Source organism: Lepeophtheirus salmonis, chromosome 3, assembly GCF_016086655.4.
Source record: "Lepeophtheirus salmonis chromosome 3, UVic_Lsal_1.4, whole genome shotgun sequence".
Taxonomy (NCBI): domain Eukaryota; kingdom Metazoa; phylum Arthropoda; class Copepoda; order Siphonostomatoida; family Caligidae; genus Lepeophtheirus; species Lepeophtheirus salmonis.
Genome location: NC_052133.2, coordinates 20,704,705 through 20,723,032, shown reverse-complemented (window position 1 = coordinate 20,723,032; position 18,328 = coordinate 20,704,705). Strand labels below are relative to the sequence as shown.

General features: G+C 32.4%; 2 protein-coding genes and 1 long non-coding RNA gene across 4 annotated transcripts in view; 1 reads left to right on the top strand and 2 right to left on the bottom strand.

Annotated features, from left to right (window-relative positions):
* LOC121114595 (uncharacterized) overlaps window positions 1-4,808 on the bottom strand; it is a 65,654-nt gene extending 60,846 nt beyond the window's left edge. For both annotated transcript variants that reach the window (XM_071887141.1, XM_071887142.1), the window contains exon 1: window positions 4,519-4,808. The gene's annotated coding sequence lies outside the window, so the exon portion shown is untranslated. The remainder of the gene's footprint in view (window positions 1-4,518) is intronic.
* A 3,647-nt stretch (window positions 4,809-8,455) lies between these two features.
* Window positions 8,456-10,668, bottom strand: LOC121114591 (uncharacterized). Its single transcript, XM_040708600.2, has 2 exons — window positions 10,032-10,668; window positions 8,456-9,859 (listed from the first exon to the last, which is right to left on the bottom strand). The coding sequence occupies exons 1-2, from the start codon at window positions 10,449-10,451 to the stop codon at window positions 9,065-9,067; spliced, it is 1,215 nt and encodes a 404-aa protein (XP_040564534.1). The 5' UTR covers window positions 10,452-10,668; the 3' UTR covers window positions 8,456-9,064.
* Window positions 10,669-10,742: 74 nt separating this feature from the next.
* Window positions 10,743-12,565, top strand: LOC139904938 (uncharacterized). Its single transcript, XR_011779273.1, has 3 exons — window positions 10,743-11,291; window positions 11,380-12,151; window positions 12,231-12,565. It is a non-coding gene; the product is annotated as an uncharacterized lncRNA (long non-coding RNA).
* The last annotated feature ends 5,763 nt before the right edge of the window (window positions 12,566-18,328 follow it).

The following is an 18,328-nucleotide window of genomic DNA, read 5'->3' as shown; positions in this document are numbered from 1 at the left end:
ATGGAAAGACAAAAATTGCATTCGTCACTAGGAAAATCTCAAAAGTGACCTCTTTGCGATGAATACATTTATCAAGGTAGCCTAGGAAATCTTCCCAGGCTACCATTCCAAAACCAAGGTTGGGTTCTCTCAAATTTTAGGATGGCCTGGTTCAGGGCCGTGACAAGGTCTTTTTATACTTCTCAGCTTGAAATGGCATTTTTTTGTGCATAAAAGACCAAACTTTGAAGTTATATAATTTTTTAGAAGATACATTTCTGTTGTTTTTACACGCTTCAGTAATTCCAGGTAATTTTCAGGTATTTAAAAATACGAGATTGTTAAGAACAATAACTTATAACGTAGTCAAAATTCTGCAGTGTTAGTAGAATATAGTTTAAAATATGTTTATTTTTATATTTCAGCTAGGGACACAAACATCGTTTTGTTCTGGGAGAGTCCCCCTAACACCCTCCCCCTGTAATAACGGTATTGTCTATCTAACAAGTGTGTTTCTCCACTACCAAACAATTTTTAGAATGAAGTAATCGGAGCCTACCCTTGGTATTCCCTTATTTTAAACCAAATTTAATTATGATTTTAAAAATGGATTTATATTAGATATAAAATCAAAAAAGTCCTCCTGGAATTGAATGTGAAGGTCACAAAATTATTATTATTATTTTAAAAAGAAGCTTTATTCGTGGATGAATGCCTTTTTCCGTCCTTCATCTTTTCAAGGACAAGAGGGAATCATTTAACGTATGTCTCCTTTGTTATCAAAAGAGTAAATAATCGCTTCTAAAGCGTATATTAGAAGTAAATATTGATATTACATTAATTTTGCTTCGCAAAAATTACTCCAGGTTCAAAGATCAATATAAATAAATAATGACTTTTCATTGAAGGAAAGGTAATAGTCATTGATGAAGATAATATGATAATGAACGAGTAGTTTCTACCTAAAAAGGTGCATTTATTTTCAAAAGCTGTTATTATCAATATTTTATTCCTGAAGAGAGACCATATAAGTAGTATTTGTTCATCACTAGTGCATAAAAGACAAAAGTGACACTGAAGATTTGTTGCACAGTTATAAGCGTAAATCATTGTTGGACTCAGAGTCGATTTGAGGATCGACATCAGAGTAATTCCAGGCTATATATCCTTGCTATACGAGGGTCATTAGAAAAGTTCGTTCAAAAATAAAAACGACTCAATTGTTTGGGATTAACTTTTTTTAATTTTTCAACATGGTCTCCTTTTAGGCTTATAAACTTTGTCCAACGATGCTCTGGAGTTTGTTGATCCCTTCCGAATAATAGGACTTGTCCAAGTCTGAAAACTAGCAATTGGTTTCTTCAATCAAATCCTCCTTTGAATAAAATCTCTCTCTCACCCCCAGGCATTTCTTCAAGGAGCTCTTGAAGAACTAAGCTCCTCTTGTCCCAAACATTCTTCAAATGATCAGGGTTACCACAATCATTTTGGGTTTCTTTTTTTTAGTAACCTTGTAGATTATATTATTTTCAACTATACTAATAATAATCTGATCAAAATAGACTTTAAGAAAAGAAGCGAAAGACATATCAAGGAAGAAAAAAAAATCACCTTGAATACTAATATGAATAAAATTGTCTAATGACGCTATGAACATCTTTTAAATCGCGTTATTGTTAAGGATGGAATCTTTGTAGATAAATATTACATATTTATTTTTTTCACATTCTACAAATATGTATGGTTAATCCCTAGTTATTTTTTGAAATAGGGTAAGTGACTGAAAAAACATATTTAAGGTACTTTTTTTAATATTACTCATTATTATTAAATACGGGAATGTCGCCTCTTGTCTTAGAGTCTCTCTAGTGTGCTTGGAAGATTATAGAGGAGTGGTTCAGCTGTTAATTTCTAAAATTGGGAAGAAATTCTGGGGTGGGACACATGTTGGGTACATATTCCTCTCAAAACTTCATTAATAAACCATATTACTACTTTATATTTGCCCGAGGATTAATGACTTTTTTTTAAACTGATCACGAAGTACCAAGCCGAACATTTTTAATACCCTGGCATTAATATAATCTAATATTCACTAACAAAGTTTTTTTGGAGCAATCTTTTTTTAAGGTGGAGGGATAGGTACCATCTTATTTCGACGTTTTGTACATTTTTAAATATAAGCGCCGTTTTTTAACAAGGGGCAGAGTGTCACAACTTTCAACCTGTGGGCCCATACTTAAACTTTAGTATCTCTACGGCTTAAGCTACATATATACATATTTTTTTCTTTTACATAGCTTTTTATTAGGGTTATTTCAGATCCTGCATCTTTTTGATAATTCTTTTTTTAATAATAAATTTAATTTCTTGTATTTTTTAAATTTATTACCCCAATGCCACTGCGTCTTTGGGGCATCATCAAATAAATAAAAATTATCAACTGTGGAATTAAAAAAAAAACTTCTTCCACAAAAAAATGTTGATCTTATAACGTTAGCACTTGCCTGTAATTTGACGTGCCTAGCTCAAAAAACAAAATACTTAATCAATAATTTTTTTGACTTTTTGGTTAGGAATTTACAGCCAAACAGAAAAAAAATAAAGAGTTTTGCATAGAATGAAAATTTTCTAGTCTATGGTATCACACATCATAGGTCATTGATATTGTTTACCAGAATTGTCAGGACGTGTATATGATAAATATTGTTCAAATGCCTTAAGATCAATACAATAACTGAGGCACACAGTCTCCCGTAAACAGTCCTATATTATTTACGGGAACTTTGTACGTTGGGGAGGGCTAGACCGTGACTAGTATTATTCCTTGCCAGATGATTAGCTTGAGATTACATCTTATTTCTTTATTTACTCTTAAAATGTTTTAATAACATTTTTTTTTTTGTAAAAAAAAAAGAAAAAAACATTTGCAAAATGTGATATTTTTGTTTCATAAAAAAGGCCATTTATATTCCATTTTTGTTATTACTACATCCCTGACTCGTTGTTACGTTAATTATATCTCACAACCTCTTCTTCATGATAGTAAGCCAATTCTTCCCAAGTATATAACTATTATATACTGATTGTGGGTCATGTTCACAGGACAAATAGAGCTCATTTGAATTTGATCAATTGATGTTCAGAACACTGATTAGGAAAAAAGCATAAAAATAGACAGCTGACAACAAAATAGTATGTATATTTTTGTATCAGTGAGGTAGTCGTAGGTATACAAATAAAGTTTAGATGACGTGTTTACATATTTTTCAGGTGGGCAACATGCATCATTTTTGGACGGATACTTCCCCCTAATGTGTCTATAGTTACGGGACTGGAGCTATGATTCCCACAATCATCTGTGGAACCATACCCACTCCCTCATTTAATACTTTTATCATAATAACCACAAATACTTTATGTCTTGGTCTTTTTCAAAAAAGTGATTAATGAGTAAGAAATTATGTTACTATGTGTAACTTATTAATTATTATGAATCAATCATGCTTGGATTAATAGAGAACGGCTTTTTTAAACAAGGGAGTGGATGAATCAATCTCTTTTTTTCTTTGCTAATTATAATTTGCGTACTAGTGAAATTGAAGATTAGAAAGACCTTCAATCAAATTTAGAGTTGGAGAATTGCACTCAAGACTTGTAACTCTACTTGGTCTTGAATTTTATTTTTTGAAGACTTGCAACATAGTTGAGCTCGTTCCTCCGCTCCTTGGACCATATGAGCCACCTAACTTTGTATCTAAACTTTGCTAATTTTTTTCTTCCTTCCTCGACCCTTCTGATTTGCAAGGGTTTGTCCATCCTTCCTTTTCTTACACAAATTATCAATGGTCCTGAGAAGAATCCGTAACCTTTGAGAAACGTCTCTCTGACTTGATCCATACTCTATCATACCAACAGCCTTTGCCCTGGTCTCCAAAGAGTGCTCTCTCACCATTTCGGATATTGAATTTCAACTACTAACATCCTGTACTGTTCTCTGAGCCCTTTTATACTGATGTATGATTCTAAAAATTCAATATTGCCTAATGATTGTATCAGCCAAATTTCATTTTATTCCGACTAAAAATATATTCATTTTTTATACAATAAAATGGATATTTTTAATACCACCATCAATTTTTGGACATACTGTATGGTGTAAGTCCTTGTTGGACTGAAAGTAGAATTGAGGATCGACATCAAAGTAATCGCCTATATGTCCTTGCTCTAATGAATTCGTGTCTCCTTTCCTTTCATCATTTCTTACTTTTCTAGTATTGTCGTGTATATATATGTAGGGTACAGTATTTACCTTTTATCAGTATAAATAGCTGTGTATTATATATATATATATCAGAGTAATGTATTATGTATGAATAAGAATATACGTGTTAAACAATCCTTCCCTTATTCCTTCACGTCTTTTTTCTCCTCATTCGTCCTGGATTCCTTTATATAAATACATAGTTTGTGTCTCTACAACCTCGTCAAACCACAGCCCTTACTATATACAGAAGGAGATTTGTGTGTACGTCCTACCTTTTACTCCTGATTCCAGCTAATTCAATGAAACGTCATGACAGCTAAACTCCTCGTCTCCCAAATATTCCTCAAATTGTCAGGGTTACCACATTCCTTTTTTTTTTTCATACCGACAAAACACATTTTATGCATCACTGCTTATAAGCACTCGAATAAATTGTTTGAGGAAGCCTACCTCCATGACTTATTGTGAGTCAAAACAACCTTCTAGATAATTTTATGAACAATACATATTATAAATAACATTTTTTTTTCCTTCTTATTCTTATCTAAATCTCCTTGAGTCTACATTCACTCACATAAAAATAGTTGAACTTGATATATATAAATATATATATTAGTTAAATTTACGAGACTTTTTTGTGTGTCTTTTATAATATATATATAAAAAAAGCAGATTGAACTATGCATTCTACATATAAAATATAAAAAAAAAGAGATGGGAGGAAAAAAAGTAATTATTTGTATAGCTTGACCTCATTATAATGGAGTATGAATATTTGACTGTTGATGCATATTATATAGAGATTTTACAATACTATTACACAAATATGAGTACAAACATTTCTTTATTATGTAACTTGCAATAGTGCCTAGCATTGCTTCGAGTGATTAGGCATTATTTGTTTTATCAATATATAAGCTAACTCCCCATATGCATTAAGCACGCTCACACATAACTACTCAATATTGAATGTTCTCTCCTCTAGAATGAAATAATAGTAATAACAGTTTCATAAAATATGAAACATAGATTTGTAAATCCTAAGCATTTTTTAGCGCCTGAGTTTTTTTTATGCTCGCAACCTCAACAATATAATACTAGAAACCTGTAAGGGAAGGCTCAAGCGCGCCCGCTACAAATCAGGTAGAATAACAGTAAAAATACTGCAATAAGTTTAATAGCCCTTTGTCGACAATTTGTCATATTTTTATGGGGGGAAAAAAGAAGGGTTTATAAGCATTTAAATAGTCAAACATATACCGATATTTAAAAAATCAGGCTTTTGAAAATCATAAATCACAATTTATATGAAATTATTCCATTTCAATATCAAATCTATCACAGGCCTATTTTTGAGGTACAAGTATATGTATATTAGACGATTTGAAACCAATAAATGGGTGTTTTATTTCCATAAAAATATAATAAAAGGTTGACAAATCGACTTATGTTATGTAATTATAGTTATTTTCTACTCAATTTGTAGCGAGCGCGCTTAAAACTTTCCTTACAAGTGCTTGCAAGCATAAAAAAACTCGGGCGCTAAAAAATGCTTAGGATTTACAAATCTAAATATATGTATTTACCTTTTCAAACAATTTATTTTTTCTAGATAAGCTATAAAGTATGCAATATTAAAATCAGGGATGAGCCCACCCCCAAAATACAGAATTTTTCTTTTTACTAGAAAATTTAATATTTGAAGTTTAATTTAGTTTTCAAATTTTTTTCTGAAAAAATAAAATTTTTCAATTTATTGTCTAAAATATCATTTATATGAACAGCCAGAGATTTTTTAAATTTTTTATAAAAAAAATTTAATATTTGAAATTTAATTTTTTTCCCCCAAAAAATTAAAATTAAAAAAAAAAATTCCAAAAATTTCACTTTCTTTTAATAGATATGGACTTTTTAAATTTTTTTTCACAAATTTATGTTTCTGTTAATAAATTCAATTACCTTTTTTTCTAAAGAAATTTCATTTTCTCTGATTAGCATTGATTTTTGAATTTTTTTGTTAAAAATTGTGGATTTTTGAAAAAACTTTATAAAAAATTTAATATTTGACATATTTTTTTAAAAATTTAATTTTCCGTGAATAGCGAATGTTTTTCAGAATTTTTTCTGTTAATCATTTAATTATCTACGTTGAGGCGTTTTTTTCTGCTCAAATCCAAAGGCAACAAATAAATTTTCTTCTTGAAAAACAATAACGGAATATTTTTTTACATTCCAGCAACCTCTCAACTATATTATTCAAAGTGATTTTTATGTCTACATTAATATACAACTATTATGAATTATAAATAGCTCTACAAATATGAGAAGATATTATGACAAATGACCAGACACTATGCTCATATGTAAATCTACCAAATTATAATGATGGAATAGTTCCGTTGACTCACACAAAGAAGACCTAATTATGTATATATATAATTAGTTTCTTTTGACTGTTATACATTGATTACGCCAGCTCCTTATTCTTCCAACAAAGCCACTTCATTTATTAGATTGTACTCACCAGGAAAGGATCATGTCAGGGCGTCATTTTGTATTTGCTCATCAGTGGTTTCAAGGTGTTCTAAATTTATAATAATCCCGGTCGTCATTTTTTTATAAAAAGATTCTCTGTCAGACTTTGAGATGATAGATGGTGGCTCTGATTGAAAGAGAGCATTGAAGTCCTCCTCACTCTGAACCCCTGAGTTAATTATCCTGCTTATCCAAAGGCTCATAGCATAATAAGTTTTGAGGGATGTATTATGAATCGAATGGAGGGGATTTGAGAAAAGGTTGAGTAGAGGTTCCTCTATTTCATTTTGACTACAAATATCTTTAAGAGAAAAGAGATAGGTAATAGGTATTTGTAACTCCGTAATTTAAATTGAATCCCTGTAGGCAACTGACTCGCATTGAGACTATGATAGTGATATATCGAGGGTGTGAAACATTGTTGTGACTATTAGATACCATGCAAGCTCTTGCTTTCTCAGACTCCAGGCTCCCTTGGTCTCAACTTTAGCTTGAAACTGGGTGGCGAACTCATAGCGCCTATCAAAGTTTATTTGGTGTATTTTGAGTAAAGTTAGTAAATTTCACTTGATGTATGGAGAAATGTGATTGCTTTAGACACCCAAGTATTTTTCTGGAACTCACTTTGACTCCAAACTCCTTCAAGACTCTGTTTGCAAGTTGTGCTTGTATACAAGATGCATGCTCATTCATTCAGATTCTTACCCTGTCTTTCTGTTCCACTGAAAATAAATAGCGGCGATTCCACATCTCTCTTTAAGAGGCATAGTCGACTTGTCGGATGAAATCTAGAAATATTAGAAGAAACGGTTGATCTGGGCAGCTGAAACAAGGCAGATAGTTCAGTGTTAGAATTCCTTCGAGACATTCCTTTACCGGGTGCTTCGAAAAAATATTTACACTTTAAATCTAGAACTTTATTAAGATGTATTTCAGCAACCAGTCGTAATAGGGTATGCCAATAAAATAAAAATAACTAATATGCTGTCTTGGGTACCCTAATCATTGATATAGCCCCCATTAAGTGCAATGATGGCTTCCAGGTTGCCACGGAAGGGAAGTCTTGGACTCAATTTGCACCCAAAAAGTGAAGTCCATACCAAGGTTAATAGAAATATAAGGTTAGACCCTCATGTATTCGGGCTTGCTTGAATTTCAATTTGATGTATCGTACCAACTGCTGGACAAGACAGACCGATTTTTATAAGAATACTCAACCAATCATATTCTATGATGTCACCATTGCTGGAATTTTCAGTTTGATGTATTATACCGACTGCTGGGCAAGAAAAAAAGATTTTTACAAAACACACAACCACCCATACACTATGATGTCAATATTAAAAAGTGTGGTGGAAGTCAAATATTAATCGAACACGTATTATGGTATAACCTTGTATTTCTATTAACCTTGGTTATACTGAAATGTCACACTTAAAAAGAATTTTTATGTTAATGTCATTGAGTGAAGAGGTTTTAAGGTAATTTTGTAAAACACTTTTAAATTTCAATTAAATTAATTATATGGATTCGATAAGTATTTAGTTCAAGAAATAATCTATTACCTCAAATTTTTAGTAGTTATATTAGATTGAAGGTCAAGTTAAAGAATTCGAAAAAGGCGGCACCTGCGGACCCAAAAAAGCCAAACCGGATATCACTACTACACGCGTATTAGATATGAAAATAATATTTTATTTGTTCTAGCCAGTTTTAGAGAATAATATAATTAATTAATAAATGTATATCGCTATAATTTGTATTCTTCAAACCCATAACATAATGTAATTTGACATAAAGATACAAAGTGTTAAAACTTCTTTCAAATAAAACATTTTACAAGATTAGCTATACAATATTAATATGTGTGCGTCCCCACCCCCAAAATATGGAATTTTTACTTTTTACTAGAAAATTTAATATTTAAAATTTAATTTATTTTTTCAATTTTTTTCCTTGAAATTAAAACTTAAAAAAACATTCCAAAAATTTAAGTGTCTTATAATAGCTATGGATTTAAAAAAAAATACAAATTTATGTTTATGTTAATAAATTGGAATTTTTTTGAATAGCTACAGATTTTTGAAATTTTCTTCCAAAAAAATTTTTTTTTTGTTAGTAGTATTTTTGAAAAAAAAAGCCAAGCTTTGCAAAATGCCTACCCAAAAAAAAATCCTTCGGACGCCCCTGAATATACAATGATACATTAATATTTATAATTAAAAAATAAGCATATTTTAATGGAATTAAGGATATAACACATATTAAATGGATGAATATCATTTATTGATCTTCTACGGAATAGTCCGGCATCAACTCAATCACCTTTAATGATGTCAAGGAATTGGTCTCCCTATATACGACTTTGAGCCTATTAAAGGCGAGAAAAGCATGTTTTTCTACTCGGAATGTATAGCTATTATTTTCTAAATCCCTCATATGACAGAAAAATATGAAATCCTCATATCCTAACACGGAAATAATGATTGTGTAGTCCATGGATATTCGAAGTGATACAGAATGGTGACCAATCAACTCTGGGACAAGGAAGGCATATATTTCTTGTGAAGTATTTAAATCATGAAAATGAATTCTTCCGTTGTCTAGTACATAAACGAGAAGATCTCCAATAACGTCCAAACTGCTGACCCTATGAGTAAGTCCATGTATGACTACGTCCCGTTCAAAATAGTTAAACTCAGATAATTCATATCTGGAAATAACATTGTCCTCATGAATGAAATATTTGTCATCCAAAAAACTGAAGGGTTGATTATGCGGTACTTCAGGGGAATAATCTTTTATTTCCAGGTCATAGTGTGAATTAATACCAAAGCAAATACATTTAATTTGGCTTTCAGGAGCCCATGACAATGCTAACAAATGAGTGGAAGAAAGTTTTAAGCTATATAAGAGTGCTTGAGAATTCAAGACCCTTAGAAGTGCTTTAGTTCTCAAGTCCCAAACACAGAGGGAAATGTCATAATTAGAGTTGATTAGGATGTTTTTACGTGCAGTCAAAGCCAAGACAGGGAAGTTCTTACGGCTTTTAAGACATCCTAGTGCCTTTTCGGAAGGCTTAAAAAAAGATTGGTTATAATTAGAATAATAATTACAATTAATTATATAATCTATTCGGTTTATAATAAAATAATATAATACCTAATTTATTTTGATAAACAACATTTAAGAAAGACAAGAGATAAACTAAATATCATGAGTACCTTCATTTATAATATGATTGATTTACCTTCATGGACCACATTTTGATCCGTCCGTCTTTCATTCCCGTATACAAAATGTTCAAATGCAATAAAAAATATGTAATAGCTCCCCCCGCAGATAGCGTCCAACTCCGAGGATTTTTTTTATTTTGAATTATTCCAGTCCTGAGATCTGTCATATTAAAAAATTTGATTTGAGGTGAGAGTTTACGTTCACGAAAAATGGCGGATTCTAAGGATAAAAACAGATTATTTTCGTACATAATTCTTTTTACAAGGCCTTCCCAATCCCCAATTCCATGTCGGATCATATTGTACCAAGAGCGACAAGTTAAAAGACAACTACAAACAGAATTGTGTCCCGCATAAATTAGAATCATTTTCACAAAATAACTTTGATTTCTAGCATAGAGCTCTCCAATAATGTCCATGATGATTAATGCCATATAGTAACTTATTCGTCTTCAATTATTGAATACACTGTTTGTGTACTATAACTTCGTAGATCAAAAATATCATTGAGATTTCTTTATTTTCATTGCATGAATATGTTATAATTTATATCCATTTCTATATAAAGCTTAAATCGAATTACAATGAGTGTGACTTGACAATAACAAACTGTAAAATATTTACGTCATAACTGACGAGGTTCCGTGCCTTAAGATACATATTGCGTTCATTTTATAATTGGATATATTAAAGGGGTATTTATTACTGATATTTGATGAATACTTTTGTGGGTGGGAAAATATTACTATCGCCTAGCTAATAGCAGAAAGGCCGAATTGGCTCTGAAAAGGAATTAAAATTGTGTATTTAATTATTATTGGATCGGAATTCGGTGTTCATAATTAATTGACAACAATGTCTACTACATTTTTGAAGCCAAATTATAGATTACGTTACTCTGACAATCCAAAGGAAGACAATATGTTTTGTCAAAGCTACCTTTTAAAAATGAAACTCGCCTTCATAGTTGAATCAACCATTTCTTAGAGATTGCTATTTACTTATTTCTCTTTCAATTATATTTAAGTTAATTTTGGAAAATACTATCCAATCTAAAAGTTTTTATTATTATACTTATAGGAAAGATTAGGAACGGATTAAAAATTGATGATTATGTAGGAAACATTTTATACACGAAGACTATAAATTTGAACAAACTGAATATCTCTAGCCGTATCTTAAAGTGTAGTTCCATCTATATTTGAGGGTGTTCAAGAAACACTACTCAAAACAAGTCCAGTTCCGAGAACTACTGCTTCAAGTTTGACTGCTAGGTAGGTAAAACTATTCGTTATTTGAAGCTAATACAAACGTTCATAGGCCTTTTTGGGCTACTAATATTTTCCCCTATGATCTTTACAGATTGCAAAAGAAAAAGAATCATCAACTAAATGTTAAAGTATCTTATTCTGATGTGAAAAAAATAACATCCTTTTTAGATATTTTAAAAAAATCGCTTGTTTATAGTCTGATACTCATCTTATAACAAACGGAGATAATTTGATGTTTTGCTTTATAAATGGAACAGATCCCCAAATTTATCAATAAAGTCAAATATTTATTTATGTTGTGTATCATAGTTCATAACACAACTATACCCGAAGACAAATTTAAACATTTATGTCAATCTGAGAAAATTGAAACTCTTTACCATTCAAGGAAACTTACTGGAATCAAAGCTTCTACAGTTTATAACAAATCTAAATACCATTGAAAATAAAGTAGATCATTTTCAAAGAAAAATAAATTTTACAGTTGAACAATATATCAAAACCAAAACAGAGGAGAAAGTACTCAATGAAGTTTTTAGTAACGTGTATATTATGGAAAAACTGAAGTCCGTATCTATATAGAAGAATTGTACATGATAGCTGTTTTTTATGCCAATATTTTCGTACTTAAGAAAATTGTCTGGAATTTTAAATATAATATAAGGCTATCCTATTTTACAAGCACATATTTCAAGTCCTGGTTAGAGTAGCTTCCTTCACGTTATTAGAAGAAATATGGCTTGCTAATATCCAGAATCACGAAGTCGATGAGGAGGATGGATGAAATTGATCAATGAATAGTAGTAGACATCGACAACCGACCTACAATATAGTAGACATATCGAGTGAAGTCAAATTCTGTAGTAAGTCCTCCTCTTGAAATGTCCCAGTCTCAGTATTATCATAATATTGTCAATCTCCATTTCATGGCGTAATCTTAAGCTTTAACCGGGATCCGAAAACAGTATAAGGGACACCTTTTACTTCTTATGTGCAAATAACACAGCAGTGGTAAATAAATACTACATTTTTTGTCCCTTGGCAATGGAAAATTCAGGATGACGAATCAAATAACTTTAACTGGGAGCCTTATAGGTTGTTTGATTGAGAATCAACCCAGAAAGGAATTGAGCTCTGTTTTAAAAGAGACTCCATGTGAAGGATTTGCTCACATAACTATATATTTTATTATTTGTAAGTGTATTGATCATTTAATTAATGGCAAGTAATATATAATTGTAAATGTTTTTTAGCATGTAATCACCTTGAGATATGTATATTGGTTGTTCAAGAGGATTTTTATTCACAGGACACCTCTTTTTCCTATGTCTGTCCGTGCGGCAATTAATTAACAAATTGATGGAAAGATAATCAATAACTTGAGAGGAAAACAAAGTGGTTTTTACCTTAAGTTTAAAAAATATTTTTCATAAGGATTTAAGAATTGTTAAAAGTGTATTGAGATTTCATTTTTGTGATAAATGAAACGGGTGGATGATTAGATATTAAATTCGTCCCTTGCTTCGCTAGAAGTGAAATCTTGAGGATTCTTCTCGGATCCTCAAAGCTCCTTTGAGGTGCTTGGAGAGGCTTAGAGACATGGTAAGAAAGTTCCGTTAAATTTCTTACTAAAAATATGACTAAATCGATGGAGGAAAATTAATTTGCCTCTAGTTACCTACGAGCTCTGAAGAAGAATTTTTGCTACTAAAGCCAATAGAGTAGGTTAATTGTTGATTTGACCTCATCAAAGAATGATCAATACCCCAGCAGACCTTCCAATTTAGAGGTAAAGGATACTATTTTGGGTATCCTTAAGTTAGAACAGGGTAATATACCGAGAGTGCGTATATGCCCATTTTATAAAAAAAAATTTTAATTGATTTGAAGAAAGAAGTAGATATAGGAATCTCATTTGCAAATGTGGACGACGAATTTGTTATCAGAAAACCGGATGGAGACATTAATGTTATAAATGGAGCTGTTAGAGGTCTGAAAGCTCAACGAAGAGACAAATATGGGAACCCTATTATCTATGAAAAAGAAATTATAATTCACTCTCCACACGAGGATATCATAGTTGAAGATATTATAGAGACTTTCAAAGAATTTGGAGAGGTCATGGGCCCTGTTAAATAATGCTATTTTCAAGCAGGAAGACTTAAAGGCTTGATGAATGGGATTTATATTGTGAAGGTGACCCCCAGAATTGATATCCCAGGTTTTCTTCCTATGAAGGTATTGAAGACAAGATTCTCGTATCTAGATCAAGGTAAATACTGTGCTAGATGTTATCAAGGTGACCATTTTGCAAGAGATTTTTCTAATAAACTGATGAAATGGCGTGAATATTTGGGATCAATGAAAATAGGAACTGAAAAAAAAGTTGGAAAATGAGAATACTTAAACCAATCATGTTGTTCGCAAAGAGCTTGTTAAAGATCTACCTTGTCTTGATAACATTACTCATTAGTGAATCCTATACTAAATTGATTAGGTCAAAAAAGCCTACAAAACCACCCATCATGGGTGAGGTTATAATGTCTTCTAGGACTAGATCTGGATCGATCTCTAAAAGGACGGCTTGCGTCTCAGAGTTATCACCTAACAAGGGGACTCTTCAAAAATTTAAGAAAAATCAGGACTAATTTTGGAAAAGTTATTATTACATTAAATTTTTAATATCTTAATGGATCCTGCTTTGCAAAATAATAGTATTTTTTCCAAGTTGTCTATCAAACAATATTCACGAACATCAGAGCAAGATGATATCAAGAGAAGCATGGGCATGAACAAAATCGTTTCACTGATTACCAGAGGTGGAAGAGAACGTAAATCCCGGCATGATAAGATGAAGAAAATCTTAACCATGAAGCCTGATATTATTTGTCTACAGGACGTACGTTCAATAGTCACGTCCTCTTGCACTATTTCTTGTTTCTTTCGTATTCCAACAAATTAATCTCATCACTATACTGGAACCAGCCGTCGTCGAGGTATAATCTCATTCGTTTCCAAGTTTTTAGGGAAATCACAATGTGACAGGAATTATTCTTCTTAAAGTGATTGGTACTGGTTAAGGGTAACTTCCAAATCGTCATGTTTTAATGTCTACGGTCCAAACTAAAAGTCTTCTGCGTTTTATAAATCGATCATTAACAATCTCAAAAGTGATTCGAATCCAATAATGTTAATTAGAGATCTTAATGTTAGCCTGAATACCAAAATCGAACCTTATCCGAATGCTTCTATTTTATTTAAATTGATACGTCAACTCTACATAATCTATGTATTTGAAAAGTTTGACTTGGACCTAGATTATTCTTGGCGGGTTGGTCATAAATCGTCTAGAATCGATCATGCTTTAGTTTCTCCATGTTTATACTGCAAAAAAAGCATTTTATGAATTCACACCTTTTTATGATTATAAGTTAGTTATTTTAGAATTTTTCCCCTGCTTCAGTAAGAAGAGTTTTAAAATACCTAACTGTGTTATCCAACAAGAAATTTTTATAGCCTCTCTGAAAGATAGATTAAAAATAAATATCTTTTGATTCTTCCTTTTCATGTAAAAAATTATATCAAACTTTAGTCTCATCCATTCGTGACATTACTGTCTTTAAAAAAAAAAGTGATGATGAGCCAAAAACATGACGACATACAGAAGATTATGAAAAAAGGTTCTTTGTTCACACACCATTTGAAATCGGACATTGCCAAAGACTTGGCAATTTCAGAAGAAGAAATGAGGCGAAAGTTTGAAATTGAACTATATCCTTTCAAGCGATTAAAAAATTTGTTGCCTAGGAACGACATATCGGTCTAAAAGGATTAAGAAACTTATTATTGACGGCAAAAGGGTAACAGAATCTAAATCAATTCCGAAACAATTTTATAATAATTTCCAGAATATCGTTGGATGCCACAGGAATTATTTTCCTAGATTTTAAAAAGTAGAGTCTTGCTCTGTGTTTTCGAATGAAAATATTTTACATTACATAAACCATTTTTAGAAAGAACATAAAGCATATGGCCCCGACAACATTAAAGGAAAAAATTTTACCCTATGTCCTGACGCCATAGTTCCGTATCTTTTGAAATTTGGTGAGGAGATGGAACTTAAAGGAAAACTTCCTTCAGCACTAACTCGTAGAAGAATTTCATTGATTCACAAGAAGGGTGATGGAACGAGCTTAGGTTATTGGAGACCTTTAACTATACGAAGCCTATCGAATATTGGCTGGTGTCTTAGCTAAGCAAATAGAACCGATTTTAAATAAACGTTTATGTACGGAGCAAAAAGTTTTTTTAAGAGGGAGACGTATCTCAAATATTTCTAGGAATATTCAGATCGCAATAGAGTCAACTAGGAAAAGGAAGAAGTTTGAAGATATAATAGTAGTGATTTTTTGTCAAACATTAGACTCCTCCAAGCACAGTTTTATCTTAACAGCCTTTAAGAAATATGTCTTTAGACGATTCTTTAACGCAATTCGAGTTCTTCTTTATAACGGATCCTCCAGTTTTTCCATAGACGGAGGATAATAATGCCTCCATCTTGTTGGGGAAAATTTGCGGACAGGGATCCCCCGTTTCTCCATTACTTTTTGTCGAAGCAATGTAGCAAATGAGTTGTGTACTGTTAGAGAAGTATGGGAGATTTGGCATTTGCTTTGCTGGAAAGAAACGCCTGTTGGATCTATATGCTGACGACATCACTCTTATGGTGGAAGGAAATTCAGTTGGTCAGACAAATAAGAGAATCGAGACTCTACTAGCTTTTTTTAACAGATTCGATAAAGTTTCTGGAATGAAAATTAATTTAGAGAAAACGTCTATTTTACCCCCTTTGAATTCTTCAACTAAAAGAAACGGTTGTGGCGTCGTGGAGAGGATAAATATATTGAGCATTGAGTGGCAGAGTAATGGAGCTTTAGATACCAATTGGAACATTCAGCTCTGGCAAGCACGAAAATGGTGTAAAACCTGGAATTGTGGATTCTGAAGGTCGATTATGTGGACCATAAGTTGGGGGTACACGTTGTTGTGGCCTATATCCTTCCATAATAAATTGTAAAACAATACTGAGTACAAATGACGTATGAATTTGACAGAACTCGCGCGCGCCTGTCAAAAAATCCCTACTGGAAAAAACTGCTCGTTTTGAATCACTCTTTATAACTATTCATGACACTCATAGAAATTCTATTTTTAATACCGGAAGATTTATTTTCTCTCTGAAGCGATTAGCCTAACTTCATGTTATTTGAAATTGGAATCAAGGAATAAGGAATACCCCGAGGTTAAAATAATCATAGGAGCTTCTATATAAATGTTAGGTCTTCCTCCATCTTGGGGTAAGGTGATTGCGGATCCTCTAGTGGGGATCAATGATAGCCGAAAATTCACGGCACAATTTCAAATATGTAATATCTTATAATAATCTTATCCAATTTGCAAGGCTTGTGGCTTTTAATAATATGATTCATGCTTTTAGCGATTGTCCTGTTTTAAACATCGTCAAGTCTTTTATCATTGTAAATCAAGAATTCATTATGAATTTTAGCCCAAATTTTCTAAAGGCAAACATATTATTTGGCCTGATATCTAGAACATTTTACAGTGAAGAAGAAACAGCTATCATTGCTAATATTTTAAATGTCAAAGTCTATATTAGCCAACAGAATATAGAAGAGGAACCAATTGACAGCGCTCACATTAGAGCAATTATGATATCTGCTGCAGCAAGGTATACTGGATTTAAACGGAAGATACCAAACCTAACGAGCTAAAACACAGTCAGTCATGTACGCGCCAAAGACTGATAAAAAGGCAATAATACCTCAAGCGATGGAGAAGAGGGTAAAGAAAGCAATATCAATTATGAACAATTTTGATGAGAATGGGATGCTGGGTAAATATATGCTACGGGCAATGTGCAAAATGCCCGTCAAGCGGCTAATGTGCAAAATGCCGAGGCAATCTATAAAACTTCCAATAGGGTGGTCAATGGTCATTTTAACTGCATTTACATTGTCATGTGTTTTTGGGTAATTTGATTATTAAATCATTCATTCTTAAGCAGTTTGATCATTAAGGATTCCATTCTGATAGAATTTCATTGCAAGCAATTTGATACTACTAGTTTATTTTCACAGAAATTTATATTGTATGATAAGAAATTATCACGAGAGACTCAATTCAATTTTGCAAAATATACCTTGAGCTACAGGTTGTGCAGGTGGACAGCTGGTCCCTCAGAGGGACCAAAACCTATCGCTATCACTATCTTGAGTATCACCGACTCCTTCTAATATATTGTAATACACTCCGGTCTACGGGTTACGCAAGTGAACCTCTTATCAACTAGAGGGATCCAAACCTAACGCCTCCACTATCTCGAGTACCAAGGACCCCTTCTAATATCCTATGACAGACCCCAGCGCACAGGTTATGCAATTGAACCACTGGTCCAAAATATGTGTCATTACGCACTGCCACCCCTTCTCAGAGCATCAAAGACCCCTTTTTATATTCTTTAAAACACCCCGGCCCACGGGTTACACAAATGAACCACTTGTCCACAAGAGGGATCAAAACCTAACGCCACTGCTATTCTAAGTATCAAGGATTCCTTGTAATATCCTATGATAGACAACGACCCAGAGGTTGTGCAATTCAACCACTGGTCCAAAAGTGGATCATTACCCACTATCACCACTTCCCTGAGCATCAAAGACCCCATTCAATATCTAATAATACACTCCAGCTGATAGGTTGTGGAAGTAAGCTGCTGTTCGAAAAGGTGGATCATTAGTCACCGCTTCATTGAGCATCATTATTCACACAACTCAAGGGATTGAACTTTTTTTGGTATTGCACTTAGTGGGCTCTGTAAAGGTATGTGTAACTTTGGTGTTGTTTTATGACCATCCTGCGACTCTGCAACTGGAGGGTTCAATTGTTTTTTAATACTAAAATGTGAGCCAAAAGGGGAGAATTTTGAATGAACGTGGTAAAATGTGGGTATATCAGTAACA